Source organism: Schistocerca americana, chromosome 8, assembly GCF_021461395.2.
Source record: "Schistocerca americana isolate TAMUIC-IGC-003095 chromosome 8, iqSchAmer2.1, whole genome shotgun sequence".
NCBI lineage: Eukaryota > Metazoa > Arthropoda > Insecta > Orthoptera > Acrididae > Schistocerca > Schistocerca americana.
Genome location: NC_060126.1, coordinates 228,921,134 through 228,947,509, shown reverse-complemented (window position 1 = coordinate 228,947,509; position 26,376 = coordinate 228,921,134). Strand labels below are relative to the sequence as shown.

The following is a 26,376-nucleotide window of genomic DNA, read 5'->3' as shown; positions in this document are numbered from 1 at the left end:
GAGTATCTATTTGGTTATAGTCGGAAACATGTTAGCAAAACCAGCCCTTCATTAATTCCAAAGTAATTAACAGTTTTGTAAAAAGTATTGTTTGTGTAACTATATCTCTTAAATTCATGATTTAAAAAATAATTTGGCCTAAACCTCGTAGTGGAAGAAACTGTTAAAAAGAGGCAAATTTTCGATATATTCAGTTAATTGAGTGAGTTAAGTTTTAATTGTAATTTCTGTAAATTTAACTTTAAACAATGAGTAGTTTCAGTACCGATTATTGTGATGATATATAACAGCCCGATTTTTAGTCACGAGACAGTCAGTCCACGGCTGAGTTTCAGACAAGTAGCCTGTGCTGGTTAGAACAACAACAATGCTTTAAATTAACTGTGCAACAAGTGTTAAACAATTAGGCCGTGTGTAAAAAAAAGTGACAGTGTCTGCTCCATACGTACCTGATTATTCTTCAAGAACTGTGAACTTTGTGGTTAGGTTTTATTGCTCGTAGCTGTTCAACAGTAAACTATCGTAGTAGTATGTGGATTTTTGCCTGCAAACTATTAATGAGGCTTATGGAAAGTTTAAACAATAGTGCACTGGCCATATAACTGTGTATTATTGGGGAGTTGTGAACAGAGAAATTAAAGTACTGTGACACACAACTGTGCACCTGTCGGCTACATAATTTTAGTACTCAGTGTTTGAATCCACAACCCATATTTTTGCCAGTGTAGCAACACAGTACATCGACACCGAGGACATGGCTCTGAGCACTGTGGGACTCAACTGCTGAGGTCATTAGTCCCCTAGAACTTAGAACTAGTTAAACCTAACTAACCTAAGGACATCACAAACATCCATGCCCGAGGCAGGATTCGAACCTGCGACCGTAGCGGTGTTGCGGTTCCAGACTGCAGCGCCTTTAACAGCACGGCCACTTCGGCCGGCACCGAGGACATCAAATGAAATAATTAAAGCAGGTGGAACTGCCACAAGCCCCAACTGACAAACTTCTCATATCTGGCTTAACAGCATGTGTAATATATATCAGAGTTTTTATATATGATTGACAGGAAGGCCATTTAAGGCCCACTAACATGAGCACTTGTTCAGCAAAGATGGTGAAAATTCATAGAAGTCAACTTTCGCAGAACATCACAAAGTCAAGAAACACACTCTTCCTCCTGCATTTTTGCTTAACATGGAAATCATTTAGTAGGCATGGGCTTCAAAATGAATCTCCTGGAAGAGTTTGAAATACATAAACATTCCTACCTAAAATCCAAAGATCTGTTGTATGATCAGTTTGCATTTTAATACAGACTCTATTTCAACTGTATATCTCCTCTTATAAAAAGGTTAAAATAAGCCCTTTCTTTGTAGAAATTAATGTCAGCAAGAGTTTACATGGAATTATGTGAAATGTATTTCAGATGTATCATATAAAACTTCAAACAATGGAAAGTCCAGGACGGAATAACAAAATTATGAAAAGAATCGATTTCAGCTCACAATATAAAGGAGAAGTTCAGTTGCAGATAGGCAAGTGGTTTTCTACTGTAAAAGAAGGCCTTTTGGCTGAAAGCTCAAATGATAGCTCTTTTATATGTACCTACCTTAGTTATCCCCCCATGAACCATGGACCTTGGTCATTGGTGGGGAGGCTTGCGTGCCTCAACGATACAGATAGCCGTACCGTAGGTGCAACCACAATGGAGGGGTATCTGTTGAGAGGCCAGACAAACCTGTGGTTCCTGAAGAGGGGCAGCAGCCTTTTCAGTAGTTGCAGGGACAACAGTCTAGATGATTGACTCATCTGGCCTTGTAACACTAACCAAAACAGCCTTGCTGTTGTGGTACTGCGAACAGCTGAAAGCAAGGGGAAACTACAGCCGTAATTTTTCCCGAGGGCATGCAACTTTACTGTATCGTTAAATGGTGATGGCGTCCTCTTGGGTGAAATATTTCGGAGGTAAAATAGTCCCCCATTCGGATATTCGGGCGAGGACTACTCAAGAGGACGTCGTTATCAGGAGAAAGAAAACTGTTGTTCTACGGATTGGAGCATGGAATGTCAGATCCCTTAATTGGGCAGGTAGGTTAGAAAATTTAAAAAGGGAAATGGATAGGTTAAAGTTAGATATAGTGGGAATTAGTGACGTTCGGTGGCATGAGGAACAAGACTTTTGCTTAGGTAAATACAGGGTTATAAATACAAAATCAAATAGGGGTTTAATAATGAATAAAAAAATAAGAGAGCTGGTAAGCTACTACAAACAGCATAGTGAACGCATTATTGTGGCCAAGATAGGCACGAAGCCCACGCCTACTACAGTAGTACAAGTTTATATGCCAACTATCTCTGCAGATGATGAAGAAATTGATGAAATGTATGATGAGATAAAAGAAATTATTCAGGTAGTGAAGGGAGACAAAAACTTAATAGTCATGGGTGACTGGAATTCGACAGCAGGAAAAGGAAGAGAAGGAAACTTACTAGGTGAATATTGATTGGGGCTAAGAAATGAAAGAGGAAGCCACCTGGTAGAATTTTGCACAGAGCATAACTTAATCATAGCTAACACTTGGTTCAAGAATCATGAAAGAAGGTTGTATACATGGAAGAAGCCTGGATATACTAGAAGGTTTCAGATAGATTATATAGTGGTAAGACAGAGATTTAGGAACCACGTTTAAATTGTAAGACATTTCCAGGGGCAGATGTGGACTCTGACCACAATCTATTGGTTATGAACTGTAGATTAAAACTGAAGAAACTGCAAAAAGGTGGGAATTTAAGGAGATGGGACCTGGATAAACTGACTAAACCAGAGGTTATACAGAGTTTCAGGGAGAGCATAAGGGAACAATTGACAGGAATGGGGGGAAAAAAAAAAGTAGAAGAAGAATGGGTAGCTTTGAGGGATGAAGTAGTGAAGGCAGCAGAGGATCAAGTGGGTAAAAAGACGAGGGCTAGTAGAAATCCTTGGGTAACAGAAGAGATATTGAATTTAATTGATGAAAGGAGAAAATATAAAAATGCAGTAAATGAAGCAGGCAAAAAGGAATACAAACATCTCAAAAATGAGGTCATCAGTAAGTGCAAAATGGCTAAGCAGGGATGGCTAGAGGACAAATTTAAGGATGTAGAGGCTTACCTCACTAGGGGTAAGATAGATACTGCCTACAGGAAAATTAAAGAGACCTTTGGAGAAAACAGAACCACTTGCATGAATATCAAGAGCTCAGATGGAAACCCAGTTCTAAGCCAAGGAGGGAAAGCAAAAAGGTGGAAGGAGTATATAGAGGGTCTATACAAGGGTGATGTACGTGAGGACAATATTATGGAAATGGAAGAGGATGTAGATGAAATGGGAGATACGATACTGCGTGAAGAGTTTGACAGAGCACTGAAAGACCTGAGTCGAAACAAGACTCCGGGCGTAGACAACATTCCATTAGAACTACTCACGGCCTTGGGAGAGCCAGTTCTGACAAAACTCTACCATCTGGCGAGCAAGATGTATGAGACAGACGAAATTCCCTCAGACTTCAAGAAGAATATAATAATTCCAATCCCAGAGAAAGCAGGTGTTGACAGATGTGAAAATTACCAAACAATCAGTTTAATAAGTCACAGCTGCAAAAAACTAATGCGAATTCTTTACAGACGAATGGAAAAACTGGTAGAAGCCGACCTAGGGGAAGATCAGTGTGGATTCTGTAGAAATGCTGGAACACGTGAGGCAATACTGACCCTATGACTTATCTTAGAAGCTAGGTTAAGGAAAGGCAAACCTACGTTTCTAGCATTTGTAGACTTAGAGAAAGCTCTTGACAATGTTGACTGGAATGCTCTCTTTCAAATTCTAAAGGTGGCAGGGGTAAAATACAGGGAGCGAAAGGCTATTTACAATTTGTACAGAAAGCAGATGGCAGTTATAAGAGTCGAGGGGCATGAAAGGGAAGCAGTGGTTGGGAAGGGAGTGAGACAGGGTTGTAGCCTCTCCCCGATGTTATTCAATTTGTATATTGAGCAAGCAGTAAAGGAAACAAAAGAAAAGTTTTGAGTAGGTATTAAAATCCATGGAGAAGAAATAAAAACTTTTGAGGTTCGCCGATCACATTGTAATTCTGTCAGAGACAGCAAAGGACTTGGAAGAGCAGTTGAACGGAATGGATAGTGTCTTGAGAAGAGGGTATAAGATGAACATCAACAGAAGTAAAACGAGGATAATGGAATGTAGTTGAATTACATCGGGTGATGCTGAGGGAATTAGATTAGGAAATGAGACACTTAAAGTAGTAAAGGAGTTTTGCTATTTGGGGAACAAAATAACTGATGATGGTCGAAGTAGAGAGGATATAAAATGTAGACTGGCAATTGCAAGGAAAGTGTTTCTGAAGAAGAGAAATTTGTTAACATGAGTATTGATTTAGGTGTCAGGAAGTCGTTTCTGAAAATATTTGTATGGAGTGTAGCCATGTATGGAAGTGAAACATGGACGATAAATAGTTTGGACAAGAAGAGAATAGAAGCTTTCAAAATGTGGTTCTACAGAAGAATGCTGAAGATTAGATTGGTAGATCACATAACTAATGAGGAGGTATTGAATAGAGTTGGGGAAAAGAGGAGTTTGTGGCACAACTTGACTAGAAGAAGGGATTGGTTGGTAGGACATGTTCTGAGGCATCAAGGGATCACCAATTTAGTACTGGAGGGCAGAGTGGAGGGTACAAATCGTAGAGGGAGACCAAGAGATGAATACACTAAGCAAATTCAGTAGGTACTGGGAGATGAAGAAGCTTGCACTGGATAAAGTAGCATGGAGAGCTGCATCAAACCAGTCTCAGGACTGAAGACAACAACAACAACAACAACAACAACAACCACCTTAGTTATACTTTTTGTATACTGTTAAATATGTTCCTTGCTGCTAGCACAGAAACTTGACACTATATATAAATGTGATACATTTACTGTGAATTAGCTATCTGTGGTTGTAATTATCACATACATTATGTGCATTTTTGGAAATGTGTCATTATGCTTCTGAGAAAAAGATATTGACATCTGCTTCAAAATAAAATCGTAATATCCAAGACGCCATTTTTTGGTCCTTTGTCTTCAAATGTTATGGCCTCCCAGAAACACTGTCAGTAATTTTGCACATTCTAGAATATCCAGAATTGTGCTGGAGAGCTCTTTGCAATATGCTGTTCACTTTGACAAACGCATGACCACTTGCTTGACCCAACTCAATCTGCAAATGTTGCACAGTATCCAGGGGGGCATCACACAGTCTAGTAACAGCAGCTGCCAGTAGTGTGATGACTTTTGATACCACTGAAAAAGAGACATTGACGTATGCCAGGTTTCCAGACAACGTATTTGTAATGGCCTCTTTCACAGTTTTCTTAGAATTTGATTCATCACCATCGAGCTCACAAAAGATTGTCTTTATTTTGGATAGCTGGGGCAGTGATGCTAAGCAGCATCAAGTCAAGAACCTCATGGTGTAAGAAGAGAGACTGTGAAGGTGCTTGTTCGTTAAATTTGCGTGTCCATAGTGAAGCTTTCACAGAGGTATTCTTGCCACAGAAAATTAACTTGTCCTCATCATGGTGATTTGATCACACCTCTTCTGCAACACTGTGTAAGGCACGTGACATACACCATACTGGGATAGAGAATCTGAAGCCCTTTGGCTGCTATAGCCATGAACGAAGCACCCTCTTTTACTAGCAACAAAACATCGTCTCTGTTCACACCATCTGACCACAGTATTTCGAAAGTGTTGTCAAACAAAATGGCAGTAGTCAAGTTGTTTACTTTCCTGAGAGCTGCTCACATTAGCAGGAACATTTCTCCAGGCTCGAACACCAATATCATCTGCAAACATAGTGCCCACCCACATCAGTGGTTTCATCTGTGAACACCCAGACCTTTTGGTCAGTAACATTCACTCTTACTTGTTGAGCACCTCCTCGTAGCACACAGATAGTTGTACCTCAATGTGGATTCATTTGGAACTGGATGTTTAGTGTACTTTTCCAAGAACCGTCTGAAGTGTGCATTCTTAAGCTTCTCCAACGGTAAGTTGCAAGACACCATTGCCTCACCCAAACCCTTGAACAACGACTGCACAGTTGAAGACTGACCTGTCTGCTGTCATTTTTAGCACTTCCTTTCACACAGCTGCTGGTGTTTGGTGGATTACAGAGGTGTTGCACATTAAAATGCTTTTTTGCACTAATTTAACTTCATAGTTTACAAAATAATATTTCCCTATCAGTGCTGAAGAACTTCTCTCCAAAATCACAAGCAAAACCTTGCAACTTCGTGCTGATGGAGCACTTTACTTTCGGCATATTGAACCGCACTGAGTTTGTATTCAAACTGAATAGTGTAACAATGTGTGTGATGTTTACTACATTGGAAGCCGCTTTTATTTGCTTAGAGGGCCTTTTGTTGGCCCTGTGTAATGATGTCTTATGTCAGTAAACCGACTAGTGTTTTATACTGCTTGTGTATTATGGTTATGATTGTTATGTTTATCTGTGGCAATCTCACTTGGATGACTTCACATGCACAATGAAAATACAGTTTTCTACCATACCTTGACTCATGCATAAATCATTGTAAAATTCGCCCTTAAGTTCAGGAAAAATATTACTTTTGGTCATATTGTTTCTCATTTTATCTTATTGTTCCTAAAGGCTCTGTTTTTAAGAAGGAAGATGGGAATCTGTATATGATCTTACTTCACTTTTATTGTTGTAAACGATTTACAATAAGTTAAAAAAATTGATCAGACACAAGTAGGTCTCACAGGTTGAGGATTCCGTGCAAACAATTTTTATTTAATTATTTTCATCCATCCTGGAAATCGAGAATCTCAACAACTGTTGCCTGTTTTTGATGTACATACTGGCAAGATATCGGTCCTGGGAATTCCAAGACCATATCAAAATTTCTACATTAGTTCCTCAAATTATCCCAGGTGTACAAAAAGAGGTGAGCAGAGGACTTCAGTTTATATGAGATGCAGAAGATTCGATAAAGTATTTTTATTTTTTTACTATACAAGACTATAACTTACATTTTATGCTTGCATGCAGTAATATTCGTCTTATATGCTTTCGGCGAATGATGAATGCAAGGTGTATTTACTAACTGCAGACAGATATTTATGAGATATAATTACAATTCAACAGTTTCCACAATTTTCCTTTGTCTGTACTGTGAAACCTCATTTCTCACCAAATTTCATGATTGTAGGTCAATGGGAAGTATCATGTATATTTTGATGAGTGAGTTTTCAAAACTCATATGTGACAATGTGACATACATAGCTGCATGTTTTGATTGCATTGATTTAGATGCTTGAAATTTTTATACTGCTGAGGGACCATTGGCCTTAATATGTGACAAATTTTAACTGCACACATCTGCTTATTCCTGAGAAAAAAAGGATTCTTAACAATCCGAGACAGTCAGGCACATGGACAACAAAGTGATCCCATAAAAGCTCAGTTTTTACAGACTGAGCCATGGACCTCTATATCTATACGGACACACTACAACTCTCACTTAAGTGCCTAACAGAGGGTTCATCGAACCACCTTCATAATAATTCTCTACAGTTCCAATCTCGAACAGCGCACCTGTATCTTTCTGTGCAAGATCTGATTTTCCTATTTTGTTATGATGATCGTTTCTCCCTATGTAGGACATCATCAACAAGATATTTTAGCATTCGGAGGAGAAAGTTGGTGATTGAAATTTCGTGAGAAGATTCCGCCGCAACGAAAAAGCCTTTGTTTTAATGGTGTCCAACCCAAATCCTGCATGTCAGGGCCACTCTCTCCCCTCTTCCATGATAATACAAAACATGCTGCTATTTTTGACCTTCCTCAATGTATTCCATTAATCCTATCTGTCAAGGATCCCAGACCGCATAGCAGTACTCCACAAGAGGACAGACAAGCACAGTGTAGGCAATCTAGTTGATCTGCTACATTTTCTAAGTGTTCTGTCAATAAAATGCAGACTTTGGTTTGCCTTCCCCACAAAAGTTTCTGTGTGTTCTATCCAATTTAAATTGTTTGTAATTCTTGGGTGTTTAGTTGAATTTACATCTTTGAGATTTGACTAATTTCTCGTGTAATTTGAAGTTTAACGAATTCCTCTTAGCACTCGTGTGTAACCTCACACTTTTCATTACTTAGGATCAATTGCCAATTTTTGCACCATTCAGATACCTTTTCTAAATTGTTCTGCAATTTGTTTTGATCTTCTGGTGACTTTACTAGACAATTAATGACAGAATCCTCTGCAAACAACCTAAGATGGCTGCTCAGATTGTCTCCTAAACCATTTATATAGATAAGGAGCAGCAGAGGACCTATACACTAACTTGGGGAATGGCAGAAAACACTTCTGTTTTACTCGATGACTTTCCGTCAATTACTACAAACCATGGACTATCTGATATGGAATATAGTGACTGGATTTGCAATTTCACTACAAGCCGCCTGTGTGGTACAGTGTCAAAAGCCTTAACTCTATTTGAAATCCCTTGTCAATAGCACTCAACACTTCATGTGTTCAAAGAGCTAGTTGTGTTCCACCAAAGCAATATTTTCTAAATATGTGCTGACTGCATGCCAATAGACCCTCTGAGATAATTCATAATGTTCAAATACGATATATGTTCCAAAAATCCTGCTGCACATCGACGTTAATGATAATGGGTCTATAATTTACTGGATTACTCCTACCACCTTTTGTGGATATTGGTGTGACCTGTACAACTTCCCAGTCTTTGAGTATGGATCTTTCATCAACCGAGCTGTTGTATATCACTGTTCAGTACAGAGCTAATGCAACAGCATACTCTGAAAGGAACCTAAGTGGTGGTATACAGTCTGGACCAGAAGACTTGCTTTTGTTAAGTGACTTAAGCAGCTTCACTACTCCAAGGATATCTACCAAGTTACTCATGTTGGCAGCTGTTCTTGATTCGAATTCTGGAATATTTACTTCGTCATCTTTGGTGAAGAAATTTCAAAAGACCATGTTTAGTAGTTCTGCTTTTGCAGCACTGTCATCAATAGTATTTCCACTGCATTTTCTGCCAGGTTTCAAGACAAAGTTCCATTGTGGAAACTATTATAAGCATCTCGCATTGATGTCTGTGCTAAATTTCGAGCTTCTGTAAAAGGTTGCCAATCTTCGAGGTTTTGCGTTCATTTAAATTTGGCATGCTTTTTTCGTTGTTTCTGCAGGAGTGTTGCAGTCCACTTTTTGTACCAAGGGCGGGATCATCAACTGTGTGAATCTATTTGGTATAAATCTCTCAATTACTGTCAATAATATTTCTCTGTAATGTGGTAAACCATTTTATCTATTATTGCCTGTTTACCATTCCCTTCTGTTTTTGTGCAGATTTCTTAAATTTTGCTTTACATTGCTTTACAATGACTAAACATATGTATTTAACATGTTAAACACTATAAGTACTTTTATTCTGGTGACTATAGCCAATGGTTGCTTTGTAACTGTATTCTAATTATGTATGCAGCTGCTTTAAAATCACTACTCAGGCAAAATTTCAAAACACACAAAATGAATTGGATATAGCCAATGCAAAAAACTATTTTTTTTTTTTAAGTAGTATACCTTCATGTTGCCTTTTTATTACAGTTCAACCTCTCCTACCAAGCCCTCAATAGATGTGAACAAGGACCAAGTTTAGTTGCAAAAGTTTTGGTGAAGGACATTGTCAATAAGACAATATTTTAGAAGATAGCTTGTCCTGTGCAGACAAATTTCCAGTTTTTACTCCAATAGTTTTCACTGATTTTTGCATTGCCTTCTATTTATTATTGGTGGTTCTTCCAATTTTAAAGATTACTTAATGCCTCAAATGCAAGAGGTTGCTCTCAGTCTTGACCCATCCCTCAAAGCCGTCTTAATAAGACTGTTGGCAAAATGAAAGTGATTTCATATAACATAAGACTTCAATGTTGCAATTTTCATGACTATAAATACTAATTATTTGTGGACTATCCAAACAGCCAAACTATGTTTTAGATAAGCCAGATCAAATATTAGTGATGTAACAGACACAAGAAAAACAGCAGAAATATTTGGCAGTAAACTGATTATGCAATAACAGTCATGAGCATCTGGCTGGGCAGTTCAAAGACCTGTCACTTGAATAAGAATAATTCATGTCACACCTATTGTGACACAATGTGAACCTCACTAACAAGATGTTATAAATGGTTTCCTATACATAATGTCAATTAACTTTTAACTGCAAATTATTGTACTCCTGGCAAGTTCACTAATTCTGCTTTTTTTCCCAGTGTATACAGGAGCTGTTGCTGGTCTGCTGGTTGGAGCTAGCTTGCTCAGCTTTGTTGAAATTCTGTATCACATCACAATACGCATCTACTGGACTATTTACAAAAGAGCACAGCAGAAATAAGAATAAAGAGACCAAATCTACAAATAATGTAGGACAAAGATCAACTAGCTTCAGTGCATAGTGACAATAAAACTCAGTAAACAAATATTATTATTCAAGGGAAAAATTCTCTTTCAGTGTACTAATGTATTTTAATTATTGGAATGGCCTATCACTTTTAATTTGTCGGTTACAATCTAAAACCACTTTATGTAGCTTGCATTTCTCTCTGATGCAAATCTCTTATGTCTTTGCTACTATTTCTACTGAAATAACATCTGAAGTCAGTAAGGTATTACCCTCTTAGCAATAGCTATAGGTTTCAGTCATCAATCTAAGGTAGAAATTGCAGCAAAGTGGAAACACACTGAATGAGTTTGCAAAGAGATAATCGGGAGAACAGGAGCAGGAACACTTCAACCTTCACACAAACAGAAAAATTTTCACTGCTATGCAGTTTTCTTTTTCAATATGGTTTCAGCGCAACTGAAATGTTTGTGAACTCCAGGTTTAGAAAACTAGATTGAAATGCTCCCTGTAGTACAGCATTTTTACTCTATATGCTCTTACAATAATTTAGAGTTCGTTTGCTGTATTTTGTTACACACATATATCACTAATTATTTGTTTTGTGTTTATTTCTATAAGGATTTTGTGAGTGATTTAAGTTGCATAATAAATTTGAAGCGTCCACAATATTTTATCATCATATCTTGGATCAATGTTGTTTTATACTTTCCACAGATCACAATTTTAGTTAATGTATACTGACTCAAACATCCGTCCATCCACAGCTCACTTTCATCTTTCCAGCACACAGAAATCTAGTATCTGTTGTACACAAAATACACACTGGGGACTGGGACTATGTTAAATTTACCATATGAAGATTGAACCAAGTACTTGTAGGAGAAATTTCGTCATCACTGGCTTGGAAGAGTGCATCCACACCTAATTACAGACTTTTGTACTTTGTTATTAGTTTATTTAACACCATGGATATGGAATATGTGCTGGTTTTACGACTGTTCAACCAGTGCCTGCAACATGACCACCTCAAATGCAGTAGTTCACACACAAGGCCTGCCATGCTCATATCTGTGTAATTTCAGAAATTCTGTTTCAGAAAGAGAAATTATATACCAGGGAAAGCAACTTACTGGGAATCATTCTCTGCACAGGAAATTTTTCAGTGCTATTTTTTGCAGACTGACACAGTAGGTCAACATGCCACTGAGGTAATGACCTACGGAACAACCAGCAACACTGCGTAAGGGGCCCATACTCAGGATATTCTGCATTTGATAGATTAATGTCAAACATTTATTTTTAACAGCTTCATTAGAAATGTTACACTACCCTATTAAGCGTCTGCCTAAACTCACATTTCTATTTGTTTCACTTCCCATTAACACTGTGTCTTCATCCTAAACTGTTGCTATCACACTTCTGTATCTACAACAGCTTTTGTCCTCTCCCTTTTTACTTTTATAAAACAAACAAGATCTGAATTCTCAAGAAAGTTAAGTACTCCTGTGCTCTTTTTCACCTTTAGTAAAACACATCACAACGTACATCTATTTTTTATATAGTTTAAAAAATGGGCAAATATGAAGATGATAAAACAAATTAAAGTTCACTACTCATCGAAGTTTTAATTATGATTACATGCTACTTTCATGTTCACACACAGAAAGGAAATCCACAACTCAATAAATTATGTTGTCATTCTTCCATTAATGTCATAAAATGTTACTCTAGGCAGCAGGGTGTTCCATTCTGTCATTCACTTTAAAGTGATGGAAGAGCAGTACATTCACCACTTACTTGAGTAACTTCCGCCAAAATAGAGTTCTCATTGCATATTTTCAGTAATAATGAAATGAATGTAGAATTATAGGTTTCATGTGTTCAAAAAATTTATTTGAAAAGTAATAAAAAGTTATCTGTGTAGAAAAAAGGTGCAACACAACATTTAGTCAGTGATTACAAGGTTCTGACAGATTAGTTACCGTAAAATTGTATGATACTGTTTATTAAGATCTGTTACAACTTAATTATAAAATCAGATTAACATTAACAAAGAAGAATATGTTATTTTAGGTAATCACATTTTACGGAAATATACTGCACCAAGGGAACAATAACATTAACTACTTTTCTTCGCAGAATTCTGCCTTGTTTATTATTCTTTAAAGCATTTTCAGAAATAAGAAAAATGATTAGCTATAAGTAAGGTGAAATTTAAACAGAAGCATTCACATATCACAGTAAGTGAACTACTGTACTTCTTACACTGCTTTCCTTGGTGCAAAAGTCTCATAAATAAGCAAAAGTAAATGCAACATTTTTACAAACATTGCCAAAACTTTAAGTGGAAACTGGTAGTAGTGTTTTACAAACCATGGGAGCCTTGGTCATTGGGGCACCTTATGTCATCTATTTTTAGAATCATCTTAACCAGTTGAGTGGCAAGCACAATTTGCTGCTTCTTACTACGCAGGGTCTCAATGACATGCTGCTGGCGCATATCAGCTGTGCCATTGAGCATACAATCAATACCTAGTGCTGAATTGCCCTCAACTGCTTGGCGTGCCTTTACTTCTGTAACGGTGTGTATCGGTGAGAGACCAGAGTTCTCAGCCAAAGCCAAAGGTACACTCTCCAGCGCTTCAGCAAAAGCACGGAATGCATACTGCTCGAGTGACGAAAATTTGTCAGCTTCAGCAGAGACAGAAAGTGCACATGAGATTTCTGCTGCCCCACCTCCATAAACGATACGGTTATCCACCACAAGATTTCGAACAACACACAGTGCATCATGGATACTGCGTTTTGCCTCCTCAATTATCATCTTGTTTCCACCTCTGATAAAGATTGTCACTGCTCTGGAGTTCTTACATTCTTCAATTACCAACATGCGATCCTGCAAATAAATTTTTTATGGTCTTAATTATCTTTTACACATCACATCTTTTCTTTTACAATCACAAGCACAAAACTAGATTATAAGATGAAGCACGAAACTATATTAAACGATGAAGTCATGAAAAAAAAAAAATCATAATACTGAGAACAGTTATTATTTCAAGTATGGTAAACAGTTGGCAAAAGTAACTGGACTGCATAATTTATAGCTACATTAATTAATACTGTTAAACTGCTGAGATATGACAAAATTATTACTAGAATTCAAAGATATAATATTCATGGTGATCATCCACCCCTCTCACAGATAACTCAGGAAAGTTTAAGACCCCCAAGAGATCATCATCTGCAATGTTCAACAAAAGCTTTCTGCACATGGTATGGAGTGAAATTTGTTGATGGTGAGAACACGATGTTCCAAAAATATTTAGGTTTTAACAGTTTATTATACATATTAGATGTTGTGCCTTGTAATGATTTATCATTAGAACAAAATAATTAAGATGCCAGTCAACTGTTCCCTCAGCCTGCCCCATTAAGACATTAGTAACAAAGAAGGCAAACATAAGGCTAAATGCACTGAAGTTTGCAGAGACTGATTATCTAATTATAGTTCAATGTTTTCTGAAAATATCTATGAATGATAATATCTATGAATGGCAGCATCAGTTTCACAGTGAAAGGTATTGGATGACATAAAATGCCTGGATCTACTGTCAAATTTAAATGTCTTTCACATGTACCTATAAAAATCTATTATGAGCACTGGTCAGGAATTAGTAATTTCAGTGATTTTGTATGTATGTTTGGGGGAGGGAGAGAGGAAGAGAGGGATAAGCGCACATTTTGTGTTTTAGGGAACTTTTCCACAACCTGATCCCTTCAAGACCATTTGTGTGTGTACACTCATTTGGGGTCCTTTAATTCTATTTCAGAATTCACAGTAATATGCTAACTCCTCAGTCTTTCCTGAATCCATGTCATTCTTCCTCAAGTAAAGGTTCTACTATCTTTCTAAATCTCATTTCTATGATCTTTTCTAACAACTTCAGGGTGGGTGACAGCAGCGTGATGCCTCTATAGTTTCCACATTTTCGCTGATTGCCCTTTTTGAACAGAGGGAAGATGATTCCTTTACTCCAATCTTCTGGGATTTTGTTTTCTTCCCAAATCACTGATAAAACTCTATATAGCCAATTTAAGCTAATATTCCAGCTGCCTTTATCATGTCTGAGCAGAAATCATCAAAGCTTGTCAACTTCCCATTCCAAATGCTCTTAATGTGGTTTCTAACTTGTGCCATGTTAATGGGTGTCAATTGGTTTGGACTTCATTAATTACACTACATTTATTAATGGTTGTGCTGTCCCCATCTGTGTTTAGCAACATGTTTAAATACTTTCTCATTTCCTCCCTGATAACTTCCTCTGTCTGTATGAGGTTACCATCATCGTGGATCTTTTTTTACAGTATGAATACTGACAGGGAAGTACTGGAAATATGGAAGAAATCTTGTGACTGTATTAGTGGACATTGAAAAAGTATATGACAATGTTCCTCAAAACAGGATATGGGAATGTTTGGAAGACCTGAAGTTGCCAAAGGCAATAAAGTCAAGATGCTGCACCAAAAGTGACACAGCTGTGTCCAGATAGGCAACAAGGAAGTGCCTTATCACCACTCTTGTTTGTGATAGTAATGGAAATCATAAAATCTACCAAGAAAATAGACAATGAACCAAATGTCCTGGTTTTTGCCGATGATTTGATAGTATAGGAAGAGACAGAAGATGAAGCACAGAAGAAACTTAATGATTGTAACAACACATTCAAAAATTTCGAATTAAAAATAAGTAAACCAAAGACAGTAGAAATGACCATAAACAGGCAAGGAAACTCAAATATTTTTCTATCAGGAGACAAAGTAAAATCTATTTCCCATTTCAAGTACCTAGGAAGCACAATCTCTAAAGACAACACCATTGAGCAGGAAGTACTCAGCAGGACACAAAGCATCCAATTTTTACAGTCAAATCAGAAATCTTCTCGGGGATGTTAAAACACCACAAAAACCAAAAGCACCCATGTACCACACCTATTTCTTACCATTCCTTACATATGGTTTAGAAACGTGTACCCTACTAAACAAAGCCCTCTGCAGAATTCAAGCAACAGAAATGAGCTTCATTAGAATTATGAATTGAACAACTAGAAAGGACAAACTCAGGAATGCCGTGAATATAAAAGTAGCTGTTATTGAAGTACCTATTACCAGAGTCAAAGAAATGCAGGCTTCATTGGTATGAGCACATAATGAGAATGAACAATGAGAAGACCTACCAGGAAGTATTTCAACCTGAACCTCATAGAAAGAAGACCACTGGGAAGACCAAGAAAATGGTGGTAGAGACTGTAAGATCAGATGTGGAGGAGAAAGTACACAAGTGGGAAATTGTCCTGGAACAGAAGATGTAACAAGACAGCAGATGGTGAGCACTTACCACACTCTGGGAACTGAAGTTGGAAAACGATTATGATGATGATAAATCCTCCATCATTCTAACACTTATATTATGTGAAATAGTCAAGTAACTGTAGTTCCCAAACGGATTATTCTTTAATGACACTTAGTAACTTCTCCTTTATATGCCTGGAACCAACTTAAACAAACTACTTGTGGGTTCCTCTTCCTATTCTCCCAAATACTCAACTTCCTATCGCTTATCTCTTCCCCGAAATTTTCTTTTCTCAAACATTGCTTTGCCGATATCAATGACACCACCTCTGCTACCAAGTTTTTTGGTTTGTTTCGAATACATTTCCTCACATGCTTCCCTACAATAGCTTTTCCAATCTACTATGATCTCCCCTATTATACTCAGTTCATCTGTGATACAAAAGTTGCTACATTGCTTAACTGAGATACAGTAATTGTAAAAAAATTTATAAGACTTAATCTGCTTCTCATAAACCAAGAGTTCTTTCAAATGCTGCAACTAAGTCTGCGGCTTTTCTGTTTGCACTCGATTAGTACCTTTCTTACAAGCAATAAGGCCCATAACATGACCGCACATCACTCACTTCTTTCTTTGGATATGAATCTGTGAGACATGCAATGGATAGAAAGCGTATCAGGTGTACCGGTATGAAATGAGCATTTTTTTTTTTGTTGTAAAAATGAAACACTAATTTTGAATTGAAAAGTAAAAACATTTTATTCAAAGTACTGACCATTGCTTTCTATACATTTTGACCACCTTTCTGGCAATTTGTGGACACCACGCCAGTAGAAATGTTCGTCTTTTGAAGCAAACCAGTCAGACACCCAATTTTCGACTTCTTAGTAGGAATCGAAGTGTTCCTCAGCCAATGCGTGTCCCATTGATGAAAACAAATGGTAGTCAGAAGGGGCCAAGTCTGGTGAAATACGCCAGGTGGGGTAGCAGCCCCCAGCCAAGTGTTTTGATTGTATCCTGAACCATTTTTGCTTTGTGTGCATTCTGGTCCTTTTTCGATCAATGCATAGTTCAAATTGATCATTTGTTGTCTGTAGCGATTAGTATTCACAGTTTCACTGGCTTTTAGAAGCTGTGACATTACAGCCTTTATCACTGCGATTTTTAACATGTAAAAGTTTTTTTTTTCTCTGTCTTCGCGTCAGTATGTGCGAACTTTTAACATATACCAATGAATGTTGTAACCAGATATCTTTGCCGCGCTCCTGATAAGTGCAGAATATCACGATAGCTATAAACTGTTATACGCTGCTATCGATCAGTAAAAAAAAAAAAAAAAAACGATGCACCTATGTTTCAAAATAACAATTGCCAATTTTTACTTCTGCAGGGAGCCGCGCCGCTCTCTAGCTGTTCTGTGAATGTGTTGCGAGTCGGACGCAAAAGTATTGTGCTCCATACTGATATAATCATTTTATTGCAACTTTAAGAGTTTAAGTGATTAAAAAATATATGTAACCACAAACAAGCGAGAATGTATATCATGAAAATTCGCTCCACCGCCACAATGGGTGGCCATGTTAATGTAAGTTTCCATTTCATAATATAATACTTGAAGCCTTGAAGTTTATTTAATTTCAAAGAAAATCTCTCAACCTTATTTTAATTAATTATACTTGTGATAATCTTTCCTGTTTAAAAGATTTATGCAGCTTATGATCCAGCGTGTGTTCTGTCGGAACAGGAGGCTGTCGTGACGACATCGTTATAGTATTTATTCCAAGTTCTTTCAGTTCCGTTTATATGTTCGTACAAATCCAATTAGTTGGTCCCTTAGGTTTCTTTCATGTAACTTCCGTCTGTTTTCTCCGCGCGATCTTCCTCCGAAAAAAAAAATTTCTGTTCATTTTTTTTAGTAATTTTCGATATCACGAATGAGAAAAGACAGCCGCCTCCTGCTCCGAACGGAACACCACGACTTTTCTAACGTCGGAGAGTACCGCACGAATTTTCCGCTAAAAGGTAATAGAATTTCTTAAAGCTGGATCAATTACACATGTTGCTGCTGTTCTCCGACAAATCTGGTGTGATTAATAGTAATTGATTCTGTCACGACAAAAAGAACCAATTTTATTTTTACCAAAGCAACAAAGCTTTCAATTAAATTACTAAAAAAAAAAAAATCATACCAGAAAGCTCATGACACACCAAACCTCTCTGCTCCCACCAAACACAGAGCATTGTCTTCTTGCAAAATCGATCTGGTTTTGCAGTCGATGTTGATGGTTGTCCCAGATTAACCCATGATTTTTCCCATTTAGGATTCTTAAAATAAATCCATTTTTCATTGCCAGTAACAATTCGATGCAAAATTGATTCAGGGTGTATACATGGACAAGGAAAAAAAATTCCCGCATTTTTCCGGATTACCCAGTTGAAAATACATTTTCTCCCGGGTGAAAATACACTATATCCGTGTTAAGTGACAGTATACTTTTCCTCGGCACTGTAAAACTTATCAGTCTTTTGAATGTTTACGGTTTTCTACACAGACGTAGAATCTGCCGGCACTTTAGAAAACGAAACCCAGGGGGAAAAAAACACGTTTTGGAAAGATCTTTGATGTGCAGCAACATGTACATTGCATTTTTTACGGAAGTATAAATTCAAATTCCGCCAAACACTGCATGTTATTTTCCGAAGCAAGGAAACAGATTGCGATACGCTTTTGTAAGCCAGTCATAGCTCATGTCACGTGATCTTGCCACCCCATGACAGCATAGGACACGTTATGTAGTCAACCAATAGCAAGATCACTCTTAATTAACGTGAACACACGAAAAAGAGAAGTTAATGGTTGAAATTAATATACATAGTGTTGCTACAAGAAAAACAAAGCTTTCACAAATAATATCGGTCTCTAAGATTAATAAGCTGCAAGAGAAGCTAAGTTTCCACATATAAAAAGCTGATCTTTCAGCGAGTATTACACTTAAAGATACATCACACAAATGCGCCAGTAAAATTTTTAATAACAACGTAAATGTCTGATCCAGGCTCGAAATCCTTGAAGATGGTCGTCCTCAAGGAGTTGATTTTTAAATGAGAGTCAAACGCTCTGTGATTTAAGAAATTCATTGTACATTCTTGCACATAGTTCATCTTGCGTAAAAGGAAATTTACTTTCAAAGTAACACTTTTCAAACCACCATTCGCAATATTTTCCTGTGACCTGTTAGAAATTGGTTCGTTTCAGCAGTTGCCAGAGAGCGCCAGATAACAGGCGTCACTGCGCTTGCGCAGCTACAATGACACAGGAAGCCCGCATATTCATACGTGTAAAACATTAAAAAATCTTGCATTATGTCATAAAACTCGTGAGCCATACTAAAATGCATAATTCGGCTTAAAGTGCACAATCATATGTCCAGATTCGGATGTAAATTTTCTTGAGTACCAGTACCATATTATCTCATGTTTGGTTCTTTATTATGGCATAATGCCATATGAGCTAGAAGATGGAAACGTGCACTTCAGATGCAGCGAACAGTTGAAACTACCCAACTGTGTGAAATTAAACACTTCGTTTCAAATAAATTGACTGCCTCAACGCAAAAGATTAATAAAAGCCAAATCTCTTTAGCAAAGCGACAAAAATAACTTCATTCTACTGCAAGGCGATTAATGCTTGACTGTCGGAAAGGTGGAAATAAAACCTGAAACTAACAACATATTTTAGCCTTCCGTAATTATGCGAACGTATTTTAATTCATTTGGTAGTTCCCGGCCACAGAAACCCATTTTGTTTTCATTTAATGAGAGAGCAATAAACGAAGAGCAAACAGCAAAATCACTAAATGTAAACACAGGTCACGTGGAGACTCCCACCTCCCCACAACAACTCAGACTGCTCTGAGCCCCGGATCTACGATATTTCCGAACCGGAGCAATTCAGATAGTGGCCCCCAGCCACTCGTCTGTAGCCAGAAGCAGCAGCAGGTACTACTCATGCACGACTCAACTGTGCATGCGCAAGAGCCCACCCGCAACTGCTCAACTGAATCTAATGTAAACAGCTGTCACATCACGCTCATAGGAGGCATATTCTTCCTAAAGCCTTTGACACACTTTGGTTGGCAGACACTTGTAAGAGCACTGTGTTTTGTTGTATATGGAGCATTTCCTTTGCGACTTAAATTTTATATTCGTTTTTTTTTTTTTTTCTCTCGTTCATGTCTTGTTGCTGCAGTATTATTCTGCAGAAGCGGGATACAGTAATATCTTTCGTTAGAGTATCGGTTCTTACCATTCAAAATCACAAAAATTTAACTGTTAACTAAAACAATGAAAAATTCCCGGAATTCTAAAAAATTCCCGGGTTTTTCCCGGTTTTCTCCCGGACGAAAAAATTCCTAGGTTCTTCCTGGATCTCCCAGATACCCCAGGTCGTATACACCCTGTGATTTTCTTTCATGTCTATAAGCAAAATTTGACAAATAGTTTTTCGGTTTTCCATCTGTCTTTCATTCAATTCATGTGGCACCCATTTTCCACACTTTTGGATCTTTCCCATAGCTATCAAACGGTCAGAAATTGTTTGTTGTGCAACATTTAGCATTGCTGCCATTTGCTTCTGACTCAAAGTATCATCTTCATCCAATATTGCTTGCAATTCGACGTCTTCAAACTTTTTTGGTGGTCTTCCACGTTCTTCATTTCTTACATCAAAATCATTGTTTCTGAACCTCAAGAAGCATTCGATGCGACTCTGCAGCACTTTTTTTCAAATGAAAACAAAAAATTAATGCTTTCCACAAATCATCACTTTCTGGTACAAAATTCGACATTGTTAACACAATGAAAACATATGATGATGTTTGTTCCATGACTTTATGTATACTAAATATCTTTGACAGATGTCATACCAACCAAACAAAAAAAAAATTAAGGCTCGTTCACAACACGTTCCCTATCGACACATTTGTATCTTAACGCTCATTTCATACCGGTACACCTGGTATTGTCCACACAAAAGAGTGCTTTCTCATGCTGTTGTAATCTGTTTCAACATTTCCCATTGTCTATTTACAAAAATCACCGACTGCAGTATTTAATAACTATGTTATGTCTTCTAAGATGTTTGAATATTGAAGGAAGTTACCTCAGAAAATTAAAAGTTAAAGAATGGAAAAATACATATATTATTGCTAAAATTTTTCTTTGGGCTGGCAGGATGTAGCTTCCATGACACAGTCACACCACCCCCTTTGGATATGCTACTGTCAGGTGTTATACAGGTATTACTGGTGGTTATATTACTATGTATTTTTCATAGCCAATACTGTAATACATTGAGGGTCATTACAGTTACATAGATCTTGGGCACACTACCAACTGTTATGTCAATTCAACACATTCACTAGCTCCACCAAATGACAACCAAATTGCTTATCTTCCAACCTAACCTAGAACTCGAGCTATGCTACAGGTAATAATATAACCACAACCTACATTCACATTTATTCACAGGCTTTGTCAACTTACAAGCAAACTGTCACCTTCCAACCTAACTTAGACCCTGGGGTATTCTATACGTCATTCTGTCACCTCACCTTTCATTTCGTACATATTTCTGGCAATGAAGATTATTCATTTCATTTCTGCTCATTTCACTCACACTAATTTAAGCTGTGCTGTTAGGTCCCATCATAACCGTAAACTCATAAATCTTGACATATTTGGAAAAACCAGCACAACATTGTGACAACCAACATTATAAGACTGATCAATACTAATTAGCTACTGTCTAGTATCACCTGATTGGCTACCAAGTATAATAATCAACTGCCAGCGGTAGCACACAACTGAAGAGCAGCAGTACACTGCAATAATTAATTATGTCATGCCCTCAAAACCAAAATTCCACATGTTCTACAAATTACTTCCTATCACTCAATCACAAATGAAAAATTCTACAATTTAGACAGACACAATAACAACTGCTTTAACACAAAAAAGTTCCTAACTTGTGTACACAGAAGCTTCAAAATGAATATATGGGTTTTAAGACTTTGTAGCATTTATAACATTCAACTTACTAGTATAAATAATACTTCAAATGACAGAGCAACTCAAACAGTTTTGTTTGTACACTTGTGCGCAAAGAGAAGAATATGGCATGAACCAGAATGACCGAAGAACATATTGAACAAGTGACAGGCTTTCATATGCAGCCCCAAGAAATCAGTTTCGAGGGCTAGAGGTGAATTAGCTATTCCAGTGACATTTGTAAGGAGACACTAAAGGAGATGCTTAAAACTATGTTATTACCATTTTCAGTTGTTTCAAGCACTAAAGCCTATGAACTACTGTTTATACGGCAACTTTGCAAACAAACAGTTGCTGCATGACAAAGTTTTTCTGGATGGTGCTATCTTTAGCGATGAATCAACATTTCACACATGCAGAAATGTGAATACAAACTATATGTGCACCTAGGGGTCAGCAAATCCCCAAGAGACAGTACATTTGTAACAAGACTCCCCTAAATTTAAATTTTTTTTTGTACCATACCCCAACGGAGGACTTTTCTTTTTCAGTGAAGATCATGTAAGAGGCGTTTCTTACCTTGGTGTGCTAAAAGTATGGCTCTTTCCTCAATTGGAAGAACTTTAAGCATAGGACTTTTATTCGGCAGGCAGCAAGACAGTGCACTGCAACACTAACATAACTCAGAACTTGATTGGTTAAACGATGTTGTACCCAACTACCACAAGGGGTCAGATGATAGGATTTGTTTTGCATGACTTCCACATTCAACACGATCTGATGCCATGTGAATTTTACCTTTGTGGGTTCATAACAGTTCATGCATTTGTGTCTCCACTACCAGCTGATCCACCTGGCTTTAAAGACAGCATTGTTGCAACAGTTACTCCAGATACACTGATCAAGGTTTGGGAAGAAGTCGACTATTGACTGTAGCAATTTATCCTTTCAATATTACTGTTATTCCTTTCTGGACTTTCTATCATTGATAACAAGAATTAGAGTTATCTTATGGTACATCTGTTGGTTCAGACACACTAAAGCGAAATTCACAGATTTCAACCTAAAATAGACTATTGGCTAATCTGCAGATCAGTTTGCCACTACAGGTAAGATTTGGTGTTCACATTTATGTGCTTTGCAAACTCATGGCCATGCCCCTTTCAAGTAACCTAGACCTTTGACTACAATGCAGGTCAATCTGTCACCACAACCTACATATCAAAAAGCAACACAGAAGCAAAATAGCATTTCAGTGTCTTGTCTCTGTCTGCACACAACTTCATTATGCCACAAGTCAAAGTCGATGTCTGGTTCTGGTGGTTCTATCAAACTCATTTTTGATTTAAATACACTCTTACCCATAGGCCAAAAGCTTTTTACTTTGCCCCATAGCCGTGTATGAATTTCCGTGCAGAATACAATTCAAAATCACATTTCATAATATTTTAACTCAATACGAGGGTTGGAACTTTAATAGTCGTAACTATTTATTTACAGCTCGTACAAAATAGATACGTGTTTCAAACTTTTACTGACCTTCAGAGTAGTCACCAGCATTGTGTATAACCAGTTTCCAGCAATGTGGAAATTGTAGGATACTCTTAGCAATGCCTGCTGTGTTGACAGTTCGAGTGGCGCAGTTTATTGCCTGACGAATTTGTAGCAGTTCTGAAGCGAATGCCGTGAAGTGTTTCCTTCAGTTTAGAAATGGAGTTGAACTCACGAGGGCTTAAGTCAGGGGAGTGCAACATGTGGTATAGCACTTAGTAGCGTTATCTGTCAAACAAATCAGTAACAGCGTGCACTGTACATGCTTGAGCATTCTCCTGCAAAATGATGGTCAGGTCCTGTGGAAAGTATCATCACTTCTGTCTCCAAATTGGAAGACCCAAAGACAACATACGTTTAAATTGTCTAGGATTTGCTGATGACCTTGTTCTCTTGTCCAACAGTATTCAGGAAACCAAACAACAAGTTATCTCACTACAGGAAATAGCACAGAAAATTGGTCTTGGATGATACTTTGAAAAAACAGTCATCATGTTAACTGACCCACCACTTAAACAAAATTGCCAAGAAATGAAAATTGCAGATAAATTTAAATATCTGGGAGAAATGATAACATATAACCTCAATGAAAAGCCAACATGGCATAACAGAATAAACAAGTTGACTAGAGCACAATATGTCAGCAAGAACACCTACAACAAAAAGAGCCTGTCAATAGTAACAAAATTAAAACACTCAACCAGAAATAACATACAAAAGTGAAACCATCTTCAAAACAACTAACACTGCACAAATAGATAAAATACTCAAAATAGAGAGAAGACTCATCAGAATGTGCATCAACAAATCGTACCAGATGGAGAGTAGCTATAAATGAAATAGTCTACAAAGAAATAGAACTGGTAATGAGTACAATCAGGAAGAAACGCTTTTCATTTTTTGGACGTCTAGTCAGAACACCAGAGAACATGATCATCAGGAGAATAATAGAAAAATTGTAGAATAGTAAGAGTAACATTAAGTGGATTACAGAAATAAAGGAAGATATGGATGAGCTACAGATTACATTGGAAGACCTAAGAAACAAAACTGACAAAATCAGGAAACTCACAGACAAACAAAACCAGACTGCAAATGAGAAGCAACAAACTGGCAATAGGAAGGGTGATTTACGATGAAGAAAGAAGGATGAGATCCGAGAGAATGAAGAAGTACTGGGCTGACATGAAACTGAAAAATTCTTTGTATAAAGTTGGCTAGAGTGGTCCAATGAAGGCCACAAAATGTAAATAATAATAATAATAATAATAATGATGTTATCAAACCTTTTATGGATATTCCTGAATGGCAACTAACAGTTCTGAATGGTTCAGAATACAACTTGTAAACAGCACACTGACTCACATTCCAACAAAATAGTTTTAAGCGATGAGCTGTATGACAAAGTAAAGACAGGGACAATTCACTGAAAGTGTATCCTCTTAAAGAGGAAAACTACATAAAGAAATCATCAGGGTTCCCCAAGTGAAATTCCCTGATATTTTCCTCACTTCCGGGCAAGTTTTAGCATGTTTCAATGACAAATTTTTATAACTCAAGTTAAGACGTAAGTTGACACATTGTCAATTAACAATAGTGCAAATGAGGAAACATCTTTAAAAAACTTGCAAGCAGATGGCATTTCCTGATGTGAGCAAAAATGTTGCATACTAACATCAACATCTTCTGTTATGAACATTTTTTAGATGGATACAGCAAGGCAAATGGTGTGTGTGTTTCATTAAGACCACTGACATTATTTTCTTTCAATAAAACGAAGCACATTTGGTGACAAAAATACGCATTTCCTTGGAGTCGCAGGACAAATTTAAAATACCTTCACTATTTCAGAAATAACCTCAGAAAACAGTAGGCCTCTTGAAGGAAATGTATAAAGCAGGGAAGAATTGTGCAAACCAACACTGTACATGATCACCGATAAAATGGTAGTTCTACTATGTACATTATTGCCAGTTATTACCTACTGTGTTATATCCATTATTCTACATGTACTGTGCGAGTTTTCTATTGAAAAATATATGAGTACATAGTGTACAAACCACCAGCTACTGACAATTTTCTCCTTCTTACTGTCCATACTTTCTAGCATATAAACTATTTTTCAAGGGCCAAAATGTACCAAAACAAATAAAATGTCCATAAAACGCCACACTGTACAACATACTTGCAGTGAGACAGTTGCAATTCCTCAAATCCATTGCCCATGGCCTCTGGCCTGCTGAGGAGCACCACAGTGCTGCGTCCATGGATAAACCACTGAAATCCACTGCATTACGCCAGGCACAAACAGAACTAGCCTGCGAGCAGCTCAGTGAGACTAGATCCGACAGGGAGGGCCTCTATGTCAGTGAGAACCAAATGTCTTGGGGATTGGCAGGCCCGATTTGTTACAGATACCCGCAAAAACGAAGTCCAGTTTTGACCTGACATGGAAATCCCCAAGAACCATGGACCTTGCCATTGGTGGGGAGGCTTCCGTGCCTCAGCGATACAGATAGCCGTACCGTAGGAGGGGTATCTGTTGAGAGGCCAGACAAACCTGTGGTTCCTGAAGAGGGGCAGCAGACTTTTCAGTAGTTGCAGGGGCAACAGTCTGGATGATTGACTGATCTGGCCATGTAACACTAACCAAAACGGCCTTGCTGTGCTGGTACTGCGAACGGCTGAACGCAAGGGGAAACTACAGCCGTAATTTTTCCCGAGGGTAATGCAGCTTTACTGTATGGTTAAATGATGATGGCGTCCACTTGGGTAACATGTTCGGGAGGTAAAATAGTCCCCCATTCAGATCTACTCAGGAGGACGTCGTTATCAGGAGAAAGAAAACTGGCATTCTACGGATCGGTGTTTGGAAAGTCAGATCCCTTAATCGAGCAGGTAGATTAGAAAATTTAAAAAGGG

General features: G+C 37.6%; 2 protein-coding genes across 3 annotated transcripts in view; one reads left to right on the top strand and one right to left on the bottom strand.

The window, feature by feature from the left end:
• Positions 1-11,147, top strand: part of LOC124544909 (sodium channel protein Nach-like) — a 110,396-nt gene extending 99,249 nt beyond the window's left edge. For both annotated transcript variants that reach the window (XM_047123643.1, XM_047123644.1), the window contains exon 7: positions 10,372-11,147. In XM_047123643.1, the coding sequence (XP_046979599.1) occupies positions 10,372-10,554 (183 nt within the window). In that variant the 3' untranslated portion in view covers positions 10,555-11,147. The remainder of the gene's footprint in view (positions 1-10,371) is intronic.
• A 960-nt stretch (positions 11,148-12,107) lies between these two features.
• LOC124544908 (T-complex protein 1 subunit epsilon) overlaps positions 12,108-26,376 on the bottom strand; it is a 49,690-nt gene continuing 35,421 nt past the window's right edge. The window contains exon 3 of the mRNA XM_047123642.1: positions 12,108-13,398. Coding sequence (XP_046979598.1) covers positions 12,868-13,398 — 531 coding nt within the window. The 3' untranslated portion in view covers positions 12,108-12,867. The remainder of the gene's footprint in view (positions 13,399-26,376) is intronic.